The 15199-nt window shown below is 36.2% G+C and overlaps 1 protein-coding gene across 1 annotated transcript in view; it reads left to right on the forward strand.

Annotated features, from left to right (window-relative positions):
• The window catches only part of TMPRSS15 (transmembrane serine protease 15), a 155630-nt gene that overhangs the window by 21597 nt on the left and 118834 nt on the right, over positions 1 to 15199 (forward strand). Inside the window, exons 4-5 of the mRNA XM_072614948.1 lie at positions 4164 to 4309; positions 13603 to 13914. Coding sequence (XP_072471049.1) covers positions 4164 to 4309; positions 13603 to 13914 — 458 coding nt within the window. The remainder of the gene's footprint in view (positions 1 to 4163; positions 4310 to 13602; positions 13915 to 15199) is intronic.

Raw genomic sequence — 15199 nt, forward strand, 5'->3', positions numbered from 1 at the left:
TTGAATGAAAAGTTATCTGGGAAAATTCTATACTATACTCTGTTTACTAAAGTATACAAGACTTTGTCATGTGTGCTATCTGAGACATTCTTTAATCCAACTGTTTGTAGTCCAGTCTCTCAGATACAGTAATTGAGACTAGGATGAAACTTGTAAAGATAATATTTAGCATGGTCTTACCCTTTTCAGAATAAAACACTGTCAGCAAACCATGAAAAGAGCAAAGTCATTACAACTAGATTTTTCTCATTTATTCTATCCATGAAGGAGGATAGGTCAACTAGATTATGAAATTCCTTTTCTTTAGCTTACCATTTCTGGCTATCCACAGGAATTTTTTACCTGCCAGGAGTCACATTTTAGGCCAGGGATTATCTCTTGCCTCACTGTGGAGTCCAAAACCTTGGAATAAGCCAAAGCTAGTTGCTTTTTGAAGAGAGTCCCTGGCAACAACTCCAGTACTCTTGGAGAGGATGACCAATGGATGAACTCAATCCCTGGCCTGCTTTGTCAGAGAACATGGACTTTGAAGGAGACAGTGAAGAGCCAAGGTGAAAAGCAAAATGCCTAATCAATAGTCTATTAAATTACTTCATGTTTAAGTAGTTTTTAAAGGTCATTTCCCCAAAATGGTAAAATATTCACTATATCCATTTTGCTATATTATATTACATATAAAAATATTTACTATATTTAATAAAGGTAGTACTTCATCTTGTTTAGTTTGTCCCAACCCATATAGGCTATACAACAAGTACACAGTGGCTCCTGGAGGCTCAGCCAACCTCATTTCTGTAGAGAAAAAAGTCTACTCAGCAGGGCAAGAATGGTGTGGGTGGGATTTTTTTATGCTCTTAGGTCACCAGGCAATTGCATCCAGGAAAACAGGGGCCAATCAAGCCTGGTGCACTTTGCAAAACTGCATCAATTTTTCTCATAACAAGAATCATAGTAAAAAAAAATGCTATTTTTATATGATGGTATATTATTTTAAAAAGCACTTTATCTCATTTGATCCACAAAACAGTCCTGAAAGGTATCTTGAGGATTTTAAGATAATGTAATATATTTATACAGATGTCCCAAAACTTCAGTTTTAAGATTTAATAGCTTCATAAATATCTTTGCTAATTATGAAAAAATGGAAGGGATTATAGGAGCAGTTAATAACCTATACCCTGTAATTCCTTTGTGAAATATGAATCAGTTTATAAAAGCCTTCAAAATTATTCATTTTTATAATTTTGATGTTACATTATAAGCTGTTCTTCCGGTTCTGTTGACTTCACATATTAGTTCAACACATCTGGGAGAACAGTTTATACAATAAAAGCCCTGGGAAAAAAACAACTTTGAAAACTGTAAGAACCATGATCAATATAGTAAAACCATTTAAAATTCCAGAGAATGGATAACACTATTCATTACAATGTGGTGATAGGTTTAAAATGCAGAATGAGAAATGACAAATTGGAGTTAATTCTACTTTGTAATTGATTCTATATTTCATATTGTAATTAGCTTTATATCTTCTTAAGTGCTATTTCTCTGTTCTTTAGTTAAGTTCAGGAATTTAGCTTTCCTCTGTGAGCTAATTTAATTGAAATGAAAGGATTATCATCTTTTACACCATTAGCTCTTGGGTAAATACAAAGACATTTGATTTCATCTTTAAGTTCTGAAAGCTAGCTCTAAGAGTTCTCTCTGAACTGTCTTTGCATGTGCACATTAAGGAAAGCTGTTTTATCACAAAAAATTTTCTGGGTGACAGGGAGTCTGCTAACTCTGATGTTCTAGCAAAGATTATAGGATGCAGCTGGATCCCATAAATCAATCAACATTCCTTAATGACAGAAGGAAGTAGTTACCAGCCCCATGTGGGTACTAGTCTGCATTCCTTAGGAAATTGAATCATGATGTTTCTGTCCTGATGATAATGTCAACCCTACCCCTAATCATGTTCTCCCTGATCCTGTTCTTTGCTCTGTATTATAAAAAGAGCCTCCCTCTGCACATTTTTGTCTCTGCTATAGCTGAGGTAGCCATTGACTCTATTAATAAATTCATGAATCATTAATGAACTGATAGTGCTCAGAATTTTGAACCTCAGGCTACTTCTATTAATTTTATCACCAATAGACATAACATACTATATTATATATCATATTACATATTTGTATGTAGCCACTGAGAGAATTTATTTTACTTAAGTTTGAATATTTGATTATGAAAATTTGTTTTTCTTTTCTTTTCACCTTCCCCCTCCAGGAGAGAAAATAGATTTCTGCTCATTTTATTAAATGCAGCAGGATGTTACAAATGTGAAATGTCGTATACAGTTTCAGTTGAAATTACCGTAGTATTATTTTCACTTAATTTCTTTACTTTGTGACAGGGGACTTCTAACAATGTGAGAGTCACCTGAAAAGTTTGTAATATAAAAATAAAGCATATCAATAAAACTTTCAGAAACAAAGCAAGGGGGAAAAGAGTATATTTTGTGAAAGATTGTTTCTCAAGTCTATGGTGAGGATTCACTTGACATACATGTAGATTATTCTCTGAAAAATTTCACAGTTTTATAAAAAAAACCTGTTGTGCTGACTGGAATGTACATTTAGAAGGCCAGTTCATCTAGTAAGTATATCAGTGCATTTATTTGGATCAAACACTTGAGATGTACAATAAATGGGATATAGAATTGAAAAGGAGGAGGAGAAAGTGTTCCATTGTTTTTAGAAAATTGTATAGTATGTTAACAATCCCTAATTATTCCCTAGTGCAAAGATCTAACCTTTCATTTGAGATGTTTTCACAAATATACACTACTCAAGAAGTGGTAGATTGGATATAGGAGGTGGACCCATCATTTAATGACAATGAAGGATTGATTGGTTCCTTGGTAGAAGATGTGTGGAACAGCATGAATAAGAATCATGGAGAATAAGAATTCATCATTTTGTATCTTCACCAATGATGGAACTACTCTCACAGCTGGAAGGCATAGTGGATAGAGCTCTAGACTTTGAGTCAGGAAGACTTGAGTTCAAATCATTCCTTAGACATTTACTAGCTGCGTAACCCTGGGCAAGTGTTTAACGTTTAAAGTTGCCTTCCTTGTAACAAAATTATGACAAAAATAGCATGAATATTTTTTGAATTTTTTTGAATAGAATGAACATGCCCATCTTGCAGATGAAGAATTGAGACCACACAAGGTTAAGACAGTTGTTCATAGTCAAAGAGCTAATTAAATGAAAGATCTAGATTGGAACCTAGATCTAACTCCAAATATGTTTTCTAGTGAGTCAGTCACATCTCATTTAATAAAAACTAACTAAAGGAGATTTATATTATTCCTTAAGACTTCTATAAACTGAAAGAATCCTGACACATAAATCCCTGACTTGTCCTTCTAGTCAAATTCCATTGTACTCATCTTGTTTATGTATTCACATTCTATATAAGGTTGCTGAAACTGACACTCAGAGCTCATTGATTATCAAGAGCTCAGTTTTCAGCCTGTGCTTCTAGCATAATCAAATGATTTTCCTGTCTCTGAATTCTTGATCGATAATTGGCAGCTGTATCTAGTGACTAGGTTCTAGTCAGAGGACTCTCAGACTACTTTGTCACATTGCATTGGGAGGTAGCCTGGCAGGGGTGCTACTTTGGGATCCCATAAAGTAGATTGAACTTTTCTTACTCTGAAATATTAGAAACTTAACTGAATTAATATATTTTATTCCTCAAACTAGTGAAATCTGGATCAATATGTTGTCATATGACTTCCTAGGTACGTTTAACTTGATATAACTTGATGCTAAGTTTTCTTTATCAAAAATTATCTCATTACAGAAGAGAAAGTAAACCTTTTTTTATCCAAAAAGGATAAAGAAATGAAACATAAATTCAGAAACGCAAATTTTCACCTTTCTATCCCTGTACCTTTTTTTCGACCTTCTTTGACAGGTCATTTAACCTTTTTATCACTTCCTCTTCCAAGGAATAAAGACGATACTTGGCATAGTTAACTTAAGTAGGCATAATTAGGGTTAACATCATAATGTTTGTTAAGATATTCATGTCCTCTTACATGAGTGATGATAAATCATTTGAAAGATACTGAACTTTTTCTTTAAATACCATTTTTTATTTTGCAGCAATGGGAGCATTTTGGTCACATTTGACCTTTTCTTTACCAAATGGGTATCAGATGAAAGTGTTAAGGATGAACTGATTCAAGGAATTGACGTAAATAACCAAGTGACGACTTTCTCCATTGATTTGAGCAGCATAAATGTCACAGGTACCTTGGAAATCATTTGACTTATGAAATATGGTTTTGAGTCCTAAGCCTACTTCTCTTTTCTTTCTAGACTCTTTCATTGTGATTTCATCAATTCAGGGATCCCTAGGCAGATGATTCTGAGTTCTATTCATCCACCATCAGCTTTCCTGAACTCCAGTCCTGCCTATTGGACAGTTCAAACTCAACACGTCAAAAACTGAATTTATTATTTTCCTCCACAGACTTACTGATCTTATAACCTCCTTTTACTATTAAGGGTAGCTAATATAATGGATAGAATGCTGCACCTTGGATCAGGAAGATCCAAGTTCAAATTCTGCTTTTATCACTAAGAGTATGATCTTGGACAAGAGTTTCTCAGCCTCAGTTTCCTCATATCTAAAATGGAGACATTAGCATTCACTTCACAGGATTGTTGTGAAGATCAAATGAGAAAATATATGTAGATATCTTTATAAACCTTAAAGTGTTACGTAAATGCTAGTTATTTTCTCATTATTAATAATATTAATCACACATAACCATTCTTATTGCATCCACCCCTTAGTGTCTTCTCATCTCAGGCTACTTTCTATGTATATGTGGACACATACATAGATATGTACATAAGCACATATATTTTTCAGAACATAGATATACATACTGTCAGTACATGTATACACATGTATGTCGGTATGTGTATAAACATATTTTTGTCCCATTAGAATGTAAGCAACTTGAGTGTGGGAACCTTCTTTGCTTTTTCTTTATATTGCTGGTGCTTAGCACATCCCGCTAAAATCATGTGATGATATTTATACCTCTTGGGAGAAACACACTCATCAGCAAAGGTCTGATAATTGTGGGTCAAAAACAGGAGGCCAAACTGAAAGCAAAGAGATTTTTTTTTAGCATGCTAAGGCTTCTGGTCTTGATAGCAAATTCAGATTTCTGGAGTGCAGATTTAGGTTTACCTTTCACACCTGCTTAGAGTTCTCCCCCAATCCACAGTGGTGGTAATTTAGGATTTCAAGGTAAAGTATTTCACAGGAGAGGGAAGGGTACAGAAAGAAAAGGATGAGTCAAGGGAGAAAAGGGGAATATTTGCAATGCAAGTGAACAGGATTTATTGATAGAACAGAACATTCCCTGTTCCTAGGCAGGAGACAAGGGATAGAGACCAAATATTTAACAAAATTTTGAAAAAATTCCTTTTAGACAAACCTGAAGGGAGGGTCTCTTATCTAAGGACAGCAAGTAATTGTTGCAATGGTGGATGAACCCATCTGCTTTACCATGTACACCCTTGTGTTAAGTTGGGTTCTTTTTTTAAGCCACCAGATAGGTGGAGGATTTCTACATTGTTGGCCCATCAAGATGCAGTGAAATGATTGTGTTTCCCATTTTTCCCCACACACTTGCAAAATGAGAGTACTCTTGGGACAAACACACCAATTCCAACTCCTCAGGCTGTTGCTCGTTCATTATCTTACTAAATGTCTCACCAGGCTCCAAAGCTATTTAATGAATGTGAATATAAAATGTCTCCAAAAGTACTCCAAATGCAAAATCCAGATTGATGACATTGTGATGAAATCAGATAGAAGATGTGATGAAATCCCTGGAAGGATCACGTGCTTATGTGGAGCCCTTCCCAGGGCTTTGCAGAACTGCTGAATTGAGTTTTCCATATTCAGTGAGAAAGAGGAGGGTTTTTCAGAATTGCTGAGTAAGTTGACTCTCCTAGACTTGATGAAATTTCCAGGAGGACCATTGTTTATGAAGGGGTTATTGAGAATTATTACACAAATTCTTTTGCAACATAACACTTGCATGTTGCGTCAAAGTGAATTACCAATTAATTTATGGAATTATGAAATGGGAGAGACATGCCTGGTTCTTTGGGTACTTGCCAGGAAGGACTTTGATGGCAGAGGGAAATAGACTTCAGTCATACTCTTTAATAAGGAGAAAAGGGTACTGGGGCAAATCGGCAGAGAAAGTTCAGAGACAAATGGCAAAAAGAAAAAAAAAAGATGGGGTGGGTACAGAGGTGGGCAACATGGAGAAAGGCATAGGCTGGTACAGGAAGGTAGACAGCATGAGGAAGAGATTGGGGAGGGGGAATATTAGAAAGAGCAACTAACTGAACCACGGATTTCAGTTGGGAGCACCTGGTAGCATCTAGCAGATGGTGGAGGAGAGCTGGAGGATGGGGTGGCAGAAGTTGATGTCTCATTTTTATTGGGTTTTAATGAAGGATAGGCCAACTTTTATTCATGTAACCTTTGGGGTTAATTCATTAACATGTCCAAATTATCCTAAAGTTGTCAAAGTTAACTTGTCCCCATCACCTCAAAATTTCTGGTTTTATTGCAGATGCCTGGAGATTTACTTATCATAGGACAAAAAGACCCTGATATAGCAAGGCTTCCTGATTTAGCACATATTTTCAAGCTGTAATTTTTGGTTAATATGGGATACAGTTGGTAAATTATTTTCTTTTGATCTTTGGGGCAGTCTGTACACGACATCTAGATTCCCCTTTCCAGTCTTCCAGTTGTTGTTACTTTAGACTGACTACTTGCAAACTTACAGGGAAATCAGAATAAGATACAATTTTCATACAAGGTAAAAGCCATTGAAGTCTCTGAGAATAGAAACATTTGTCATCCTGAAGTGTGTTAAAAATCTGTATAAAGATTAACCCAAATGCACATATTCCATGCCTTTCAAAACAACTTAAAAATAGATCTTTTAAATCAAAGTAGATTTCTTGACTAGGGAGGTAACAGTTAAAAAGACCATAGAAATTTAGCAAGAGCCTATGTGTCTCAAAATAGATCATTATAAGGAAGGTAATAAAACAAATGAAAAAACAGTTTTCAGATAATTTAAACTATGTAATAAAATAACTGTCTCCAAGTTATAAGCTGTAAGCATGAAGTTGTTAGGTAAGAAGCTGTATGATTTATCATGATCATCAAGAAAAGAGTAGAAAATATTCCATTAGTTAAAAAACTTTCAGAGTTTTTTTAAGCTGCATTACTTGGTTTGTAAAGGAGGTTCCAAAGATTAATTTTAGCTTTATTTTATTTTAGTATTTTCTATCACAATCTAACACTGTCAGTCAGCGTTAAGCCCAAAGCAAAAAAAAAAATCATTTAAAAATTGTAGAAAGAATGAATTTGTTCATTCCTATGTCACATCACTTGTATGCTTTTTTAAAAATTTAGGAAAATATAATCTTTAACTTCATAGATAATATGGTCTTTAGCTTAGAAGTATTTCTCTCCAAAGTTACCAAATAGCTGTTAATGGCCAGATCATATAGCCTTTGTTCATTCTTTATCCTTCTTGATCATTTGACACTGTGGACCAGAGACAGCTAGGTAATATGGGGGACAGAATGCAGAATTGGAAGTCAGAAAGACCTGAGTTGGAAACTTGCCTCAGACACAACACTGGCTGTGTGACTCTGAGCAAGTCCCTTTGCCTCTCCTAACCTCAGTTTACTCAATTATAAAATTGAGAAAATAAAAGTATCTGCTTCATAGAGTTGTTGCTAGGATCAAATAAGGAATTATATTCAAGGTATTCTGAAAAGTTTAGTGCAATTTTAAGCCATTAAAGATATGAAAGCTTAAAACTAAAAACTGCACTAAAACTTTAGGAATACCACGTATAAAGAAAACTTAAAGTTCTAGATCAGAGGTAGGGAACCTGTGACCTTGATGCCACATGTGATGCCTCTAGGTCCTCAAGTGTGGCCCATTGACTGAATCCAAACTTCACAGAACAACCTGCGGCCTTGAGGTCACAGGTTCCCCACCCTGATCTGGATAAATATTGGCTCTTCTCTCTCATCACTGTCTTCTCTGTGCTCTCTTCTCTCTGGGCTTTTTGATGCTACTATGCCGTCTTGGTTCTACCAACTATTCCTTCTCAGTCTCCTTTGGTAGACCATTATACATATCACACCTTCTACCTGTGAGGTTACGCCCAAGGATCTGTTATGGATCTTGTCTCTCTGTTCTCTCTCAGGTGCATTTAATTAGCATCTCTACACAGATAATAGATGCAGAACTATATGTACAACCCTAGTCTTTCTCCTGAGATTCAGTCCTATATCTCCAACTGCCCACTGAACATTTTGAACTGATTATCTCAAGCATCTCAAATTCTATATGCCCAAAGCAGAACTCATTATCTGTTCCTCTTCACACACTTCTTTTCCAAGCATGTCTATTGCTGTTGAAGGGGCCACTATCCTTCAAGTTACCTGCTTTCACAACTTCAGTACTGAGGACTGTGTTTTTGGATATCTCTATCCAAAAAGATCAGACATAGAGCTTTTAGTAGGCATGAAGGGGTGAACAGTTTAAGCGACCATTAAGCTTTTGGAACCTTAGGTTCCAAAGAGATACCACTTTTGAAAACTAGTTTCTGGCCTATTTTACAGGGCCCCCATATTCTCATCCTTCATCCAGAATTACCCATTACAAATGACTGGTTCGCATGTAATCAGAAACACTGAATGACGGATGAAGAAGATGGTTAGGGCACAGGGAATGGTTCATCATGATTCATCTTGCATCAGCTAACATGTAGCCAACATGAAAGTGATTGTAGAAGATGAGTAGCACACAAGAACCATCCATTGCTAAATGGAAAAGTCTATTTAAGATCTAACTTTTGGGTGTTAGTGTTTTTTGTGGACAGATTGTGACTGCTGGAGGCAGACAACTCTAATCTCAGACCCAATGCTTTGCCTCCTCTACTAATTCAATGTCCTATGAGGACTTAGTTCTTGATGGACAACATCACCAGTTCATTGATGGCTCTGCCCACTTTGAGAGATACATATAAGCAACTGAACCTCAGTGGCTATTAATTCAGTAACCTGGAATACACTAAGTGAGGTTCTCTGGTCAGTTCACCCAATGGGTTAAGCTGAGCACTGTATAGCTAGTGCGTGAGAGAAACTTGAAGAATAGCATAGTTAAGATTTTTTTAAAATTTATATTGATTTCTGAGAGATGGCCATGTGACTGAGATCTGAAGAGAACAGGAATGAATAATGAATGCCTCTACTCTTTAAGATTAGGAGAAGTAGAGGAATCTTGTTGATACCCCCCACCACATACAGTCTGTATGGCATGTTAGTGCCCGTAAGATACATCAAGTACTCTCTGTTGACCTGAATCAGGTTAATTCCTTCACAAGAACTGCAAAAATTAGGAACCACCTCCATCATTATTCTGACATGGACATGGGTGACGAGGTAGTACAGAACATAATGCTATGTTTCAGTGGGTGTGAAACTGTATAATTCCCAATTAAAAACTATGTTGCTATTTCTGCCAGATGATGTTCCTCATGTCAGTTGGATCATCCACCTTTGATTCCACATGAGTCAACTTGCCCCTGAATGACAAACTGATTATAATGGCCTACTTTCTCAGTCTTAGGCAAAGAGTTCTGATTTTATTACAATTGATGCTTGTTCAGGCTATGGTCTTGTATTGCTACTTACTTAATACCATGGCAAGTACCATAACATTGAGTGGTTTTCCTATATCCTATGCCATCCTCAAGCAGCAGGCATTGTTTAACACTGAAATGGACTTTTAAAACACCTTTATCATAATGCCTCTGTTTATTTGGGTTGGATGTTCCATCTTCCCGATACCTGTGATAAGTCAGCACTATCCTAAAAAGGATGAAGGCTATCAATTTTATCAGTTTTTTTGGATCTGACCTCTAAAAAGACGCAAGTGATTAAGGTAGATTACACTTAGCAACAGTCCCACTTGATCCCCTCTAGCCTGTTCCATCTCCAATAGTAAGCTGACTAGGTCTTGAGGTTTCTCTCTCCTCAGAAAGTTCTATATATAGCAGCTTGTTATTAATGATCCCTCAGATGTGGCAAGGATCTTGACTAGCATCCTCTGAATTTGTAAATAAATGTCAGCATGATATTTTATTTGTTCTCAAGTTTAATTTTGTTATCCTGGCTGAAAAAAATGATACATGGGTATCTTTTGATATTTTATTTTTCATTAATATAATCATAATCATTTTCATCAGTTGATTAACTGGATCCTCAACCTCAGTTCATTATTTCCTTTTCTGTTGGCAATTATTCATTTCTTGGTATAATAAATGTCTTACTTTGCTCTGAATAGAGAAATATTAAAATATTGTGTTTTTATATAATCATTAACAAAAAAAGTCAATAATAAACAGAAATTAGTAACTATTTACAATCATTTGTCTATGAGAAAGTTCACTAACAAATGACTAAAGAGTCATTTGAATCCCTTACTCTGGAGCCAATTGGCTTTTTTCCCTTATGAAAACTCAGTCTTTTGCCACTTGGATTCTTCCCTGCAGTCATCAAGGAAAGCCTCTACTCAAAAATCCTTTTGTAAGATAATGTTAAAAACAGTTTTCTCAGAAAATAAAAATATCTAACTTTTATGTAGTACCTTGAAATTTTCAAAACATTTCGTATTATTTCACTCTCAAAATGACCTTGTAAGGTAGATGTTATATTATTCGTCTTACAAAGGGAAAAATGAGACAGAAAGAGGTTAAGTGACTTGCTCGGGGTCACACAGCTAGTACTTGAGGCAGGATTTGAACATCTGTCTTCCTGACTCCACTACGACCCTTCTATTCACTATTCTACCTAACTGTCTAGAATACTTCTCCATCTTTTTTCTCTCTCCCAAGGGTAGCATTGGCTTCTTCTCAACTATGACAGGAAATAATCAATTCAACTTCCCTCAATTAGATTGCAGCCCCTTGAGGACCACGCTTTTGCTTCTCTTTTTATCCCCAGACTTAGCATAATGTCTGTCACTCTGAATAGTCTCTCTACTGTTTCTTTATCTTATACTCTTAGGTCAAAAGTAAAAAATACACTGTTTCCCTGACTCCATACAGAGAAGCATCTCACAGTGACTGTCAGCTCAAAGCCGGCTAATACACGTGAATTTTCTCAACATTTCATTTAACTCTGAAAGAGACAGTAACGATACCTGTGGTCCACCTTCGTTGCCAATTTTTGGCTAGTATCAAAACAGATGTATAAATATATATATATGTATACATATACATATATATTAAAAATAATTCTTTTACTATTTTGTTGTACAGGTATAGTAGTTCTATAGCTACAGCAGTTTAGTGACACAGTCAACATTATATCATTGATATAGTGGAAGACAACAAGGCCCTCAAGATGTGGGGTCTCTTTCAGGTGTCTACCCACAAAATTGAAGCACTAAGTTGCTGATACAGGTAACTTGAAGAATAGTGGCCCCTTCCACAGAAATAAGGAAATTTGGAAGAGAAATGTGTATAGGGGAAAAGATGGATTCTGGTTTGGACATGTAGAATTTGAGATGCCTGAGAGAACCAGTTCAAAATGTCCAATGGGCAGTTGGAAATATGGGACTGGATTTCAGGAGAAATATTGGGGCTTTACATATATAGCTCTGCATCTACCATCTACATAGAGATGATAGTTAAATGCAGCTGAGAGAGGAAAACGTAATGGGGGCAAAAACTCTTGTAAGATCTCTTTTCCAAGATTTGTAAGGAATTGATTAAAATTTATATAAAAGACTTAAGGTCATTCTTCAAAAGATAAATCTTCACAGAATACGAACAGATTGTTTTCATAGGGGGAAATTCAAGCTATCAACATACTATATGAAAAAAGTGCTCAAAATCACTATTATTTAGAGAAATGTAAATGAAAACAACTTTAAAGTTCCACCTTACACTTATCAGATTGACAAAAAAGATGAGATATGTTGTTGAGAAACGTCAGTGGAACTTTGAGTAAATAGGCAGACTAGTTTACTGTCGGCAACCCTGTGGATTGGTCTAGCCATTCTGGTAGCAAATTTGCAAATTTGCCCCCAAAGTTACTAAATTGTGCATACCCTTGCACCAATAGTTGTTTTTGTTTGGCCTCCACTCTTGAACAAGACCATGACATTAGGGAAGTCATGCCATGACATGCAAGTGAATTGGATTTAAGTGAGGAAGGGTGGTGCAAAGTCATTAGCCTCCCTTTCTCCGCCAGAGCCATCTGGGTCCAATGGCAAGAAATAGATCAGGATGACTAGAGATGGCCTTGGATGCAGTGGGAGATGTTGGCCTTTTTAAGCTAAGGTCTTTAATGGGTCCCAGTATGACTGAGACATCATCCAGTCAGTGGTTAAATGAGGCAGAGAATAACCTCTTTTGCCTGGTCAAAAAATAATCAATCTGGGAGGGGAAGACCCTCAGAGTTTTTAGCTAAAACAGAAATAATTGCTGTTCACATTCACTCTGAGTCAGTCAGGGACCAAACAATGACCAAGTGGGGCTTGGCCTTGGATCTATTGTTGGCCAATCAATGAGAGTCAGAGCACTATTGTTCATAAAGCTGGCTGACTTCAGAATCATTTCTAAAATTTTGCATTAGCTTTCTTATCTTAGCTTGTCTCTTTGTTACCTCCACCACTTCTCTGCCACCAGCTTTCACATTTTCTTGAACTTGTGCCAACTTTTTTCTTTGTTTTTTTTTTTCAAATATCTTCTGGGACTTTATATGGGAGAACTGGACTTTTCTGTGACCACAATGAAATTTTAACCAGAAGTCTCCACCAACCATTTTCTTCATAAAAATCCTGTAAATAGTTTGTTCATGCATCTGAGACTCACAGTGGTTAATTAATCTATCAGGAATGACACAGATAGTAAATAGTTGTGCAAAGTCTTGAAATAAACTATTCTGATACTGGTTCCCACACACTTTCCAGAATACTGCTCATAAATCATAGTTTCTGGCTAAAGCCAAAAAAATTACAAACCAATAAAACAAGCATTGTTTATAATGGCAAAATTCAAGATTAATAAATCCTTAATCAGTTTTGACACTAAAAATGTTCATTTTAGATTCTAAAATAGAAAAATGTAGACCATAGAGCTAAAAGCAATTTCAAAAACCATCTTACTCAACTGCCTTATTTTCCAAATAAAAAGCATAAATTACTAGACAAGTTAGCTGACTTATCCTAGGTCACAAGCTTGCTATTGGAATGGCTAGACTTAGAACCCAGATCTCCTGACTTCCTATTACACTATGCCAGGCTACCTCCCAGAAGACAGAAAAATAGAACAATTTGTATATTTACATCATCCATTATTGAAGACTACATCAGGAGGTATATAATTGCCTTTAAATTCTGTTAGCATTTAAAATAATTTCAACAATATCAGTAAAATAATTTCTTATTTACCTTTAACAGGTGCTGACAGACTTACAACTAGCAATCCTCCAACTAGCGATCCTCCAACTAGCGATCCTCCAACTAGCAATCCTCCAACTAGTGATTCTCCAACTAGCGATTCTCCAACTAGCGATTCTCCAACCAGGAATCCTCCAACTAGCGATTCTCCAACTAGCGATTCTCCAACCAGGAATCCTCCAACTAGCGATTCTCCAACCAGGAATCCTCCAACTAGCGATTCTCCAACTAGGAATCCTCCAACTAGCGATTCTCCAACTAGGAATCCTCCAACTAGCGATTCTCCAACTAGGAATCCTCCAACAACCAAAGGTCAGTTTGTGAATTTATCTTTCTCTGTTTTTAGGTTTTCAAGTTGTTATCACATATAACAATTCTTTTTATCCTCAACCTTGTGAGGGAAGTATGGCAAGAAGTATTACCCCATTTTATAGATGAAGAAACAGACACAGGGTACTGATTTGCACAACCAATTAATGGAAGAGTTGGCACTAGAGCTCAGGTCCTCTGGTCCCCTTGATCTCTTGCCATTTTTCTCACTCAGTAAACTATACTGTTTCTCACAAGAGATGTTTGTAGTATAGGAGGGTCTAGATGAAAAACAACAGAGATAAACAGTGATAACAGTAAATAAGATTTTATCTGTACTTACTAGGAGAGGAAGAGAACAGGTTGCCAACAGGGAATAATTTTAGCGTGTGTATGTGAACAATGCTTCTCTTGGTCCCATTCCATTGCCAAGACCAGTACATGGTAGAGTGGCTTTCAGATGGATGTGGGACTGTAAAATAGCTTTCACACTCTGGTTGAAGGCCCTGATCTCTTCATTACTCAAACTTACATAGAGTTTTAGACAAACAGCTATCTGGCACCAATAGGGCACTGCCCTATCATCCACATGGAGAAATAATAGCATGCCCAAGACTGGTCAAATGAAGATATTTTCCAAAATGCTTAATTAAAAGTGAGAAATATGGGGCAGGTATATAAGAAACTGGTCTGTTTCAACCTTGCAAGAAGGATGGGGTAGGTAATGCCCAGTCTTTGGGTTTATTCACCTTCACATATATGCATGGGGAGGTGGGGTGGGAAGAGGAACGAAGAGGGTTGGGACCATACCCGTCAAACTGGTTTTCAGCCACTCCTAATCTTGAAAAATCTAAACAGATTGCATTAAAAATAGAATTAGTGTTGGATTAAGCTCAAGAGCATGTATTTACATGACAGCAGAAAACTAATTGAAAAAGACGAACCTAACCTTTATTTCTTTTTCAAAAAATTACTATTGGTTTAGAAGTAGAAAAAGAAAATATTTTCTACTTTTGGTTTTCCTTTCTCCTCTCCCCATCCTACTTCCGTATCTCTGAGCTGAACCTGTACAGTTACAGTACAACTGCCATCACTATTTATCTTATTCTCATTTTTATGAAGTTCATCATTATAATAAAATCATTATTATTTTTATTCATCTAATTCTTCTAACCTTTGATTTCAATGTAGGTCAGATAGAAATGGTCTTGGGACAATTTGCTGCTCCACAACTGTCCCTTTATATTTAATATTCTTTGAATCACTGAATTGATTAATTCAGTAATTA

This window comes from Notamacropus eugenii, chromosome 5 (genome assembly GCF_028372415.1).
Source record: "Notamacropus eugenii isolate mMacEug1 chromosome 5, mMacEug1.pri_v2, whole genome shotgun sequence".
NCBI classification, from domain to species: Eukaryota; Metazoa; Chordata; class Mammalia; order Diprotodontia; family Macropodidae; genus Notamacropus; species Notamacropus eugenii.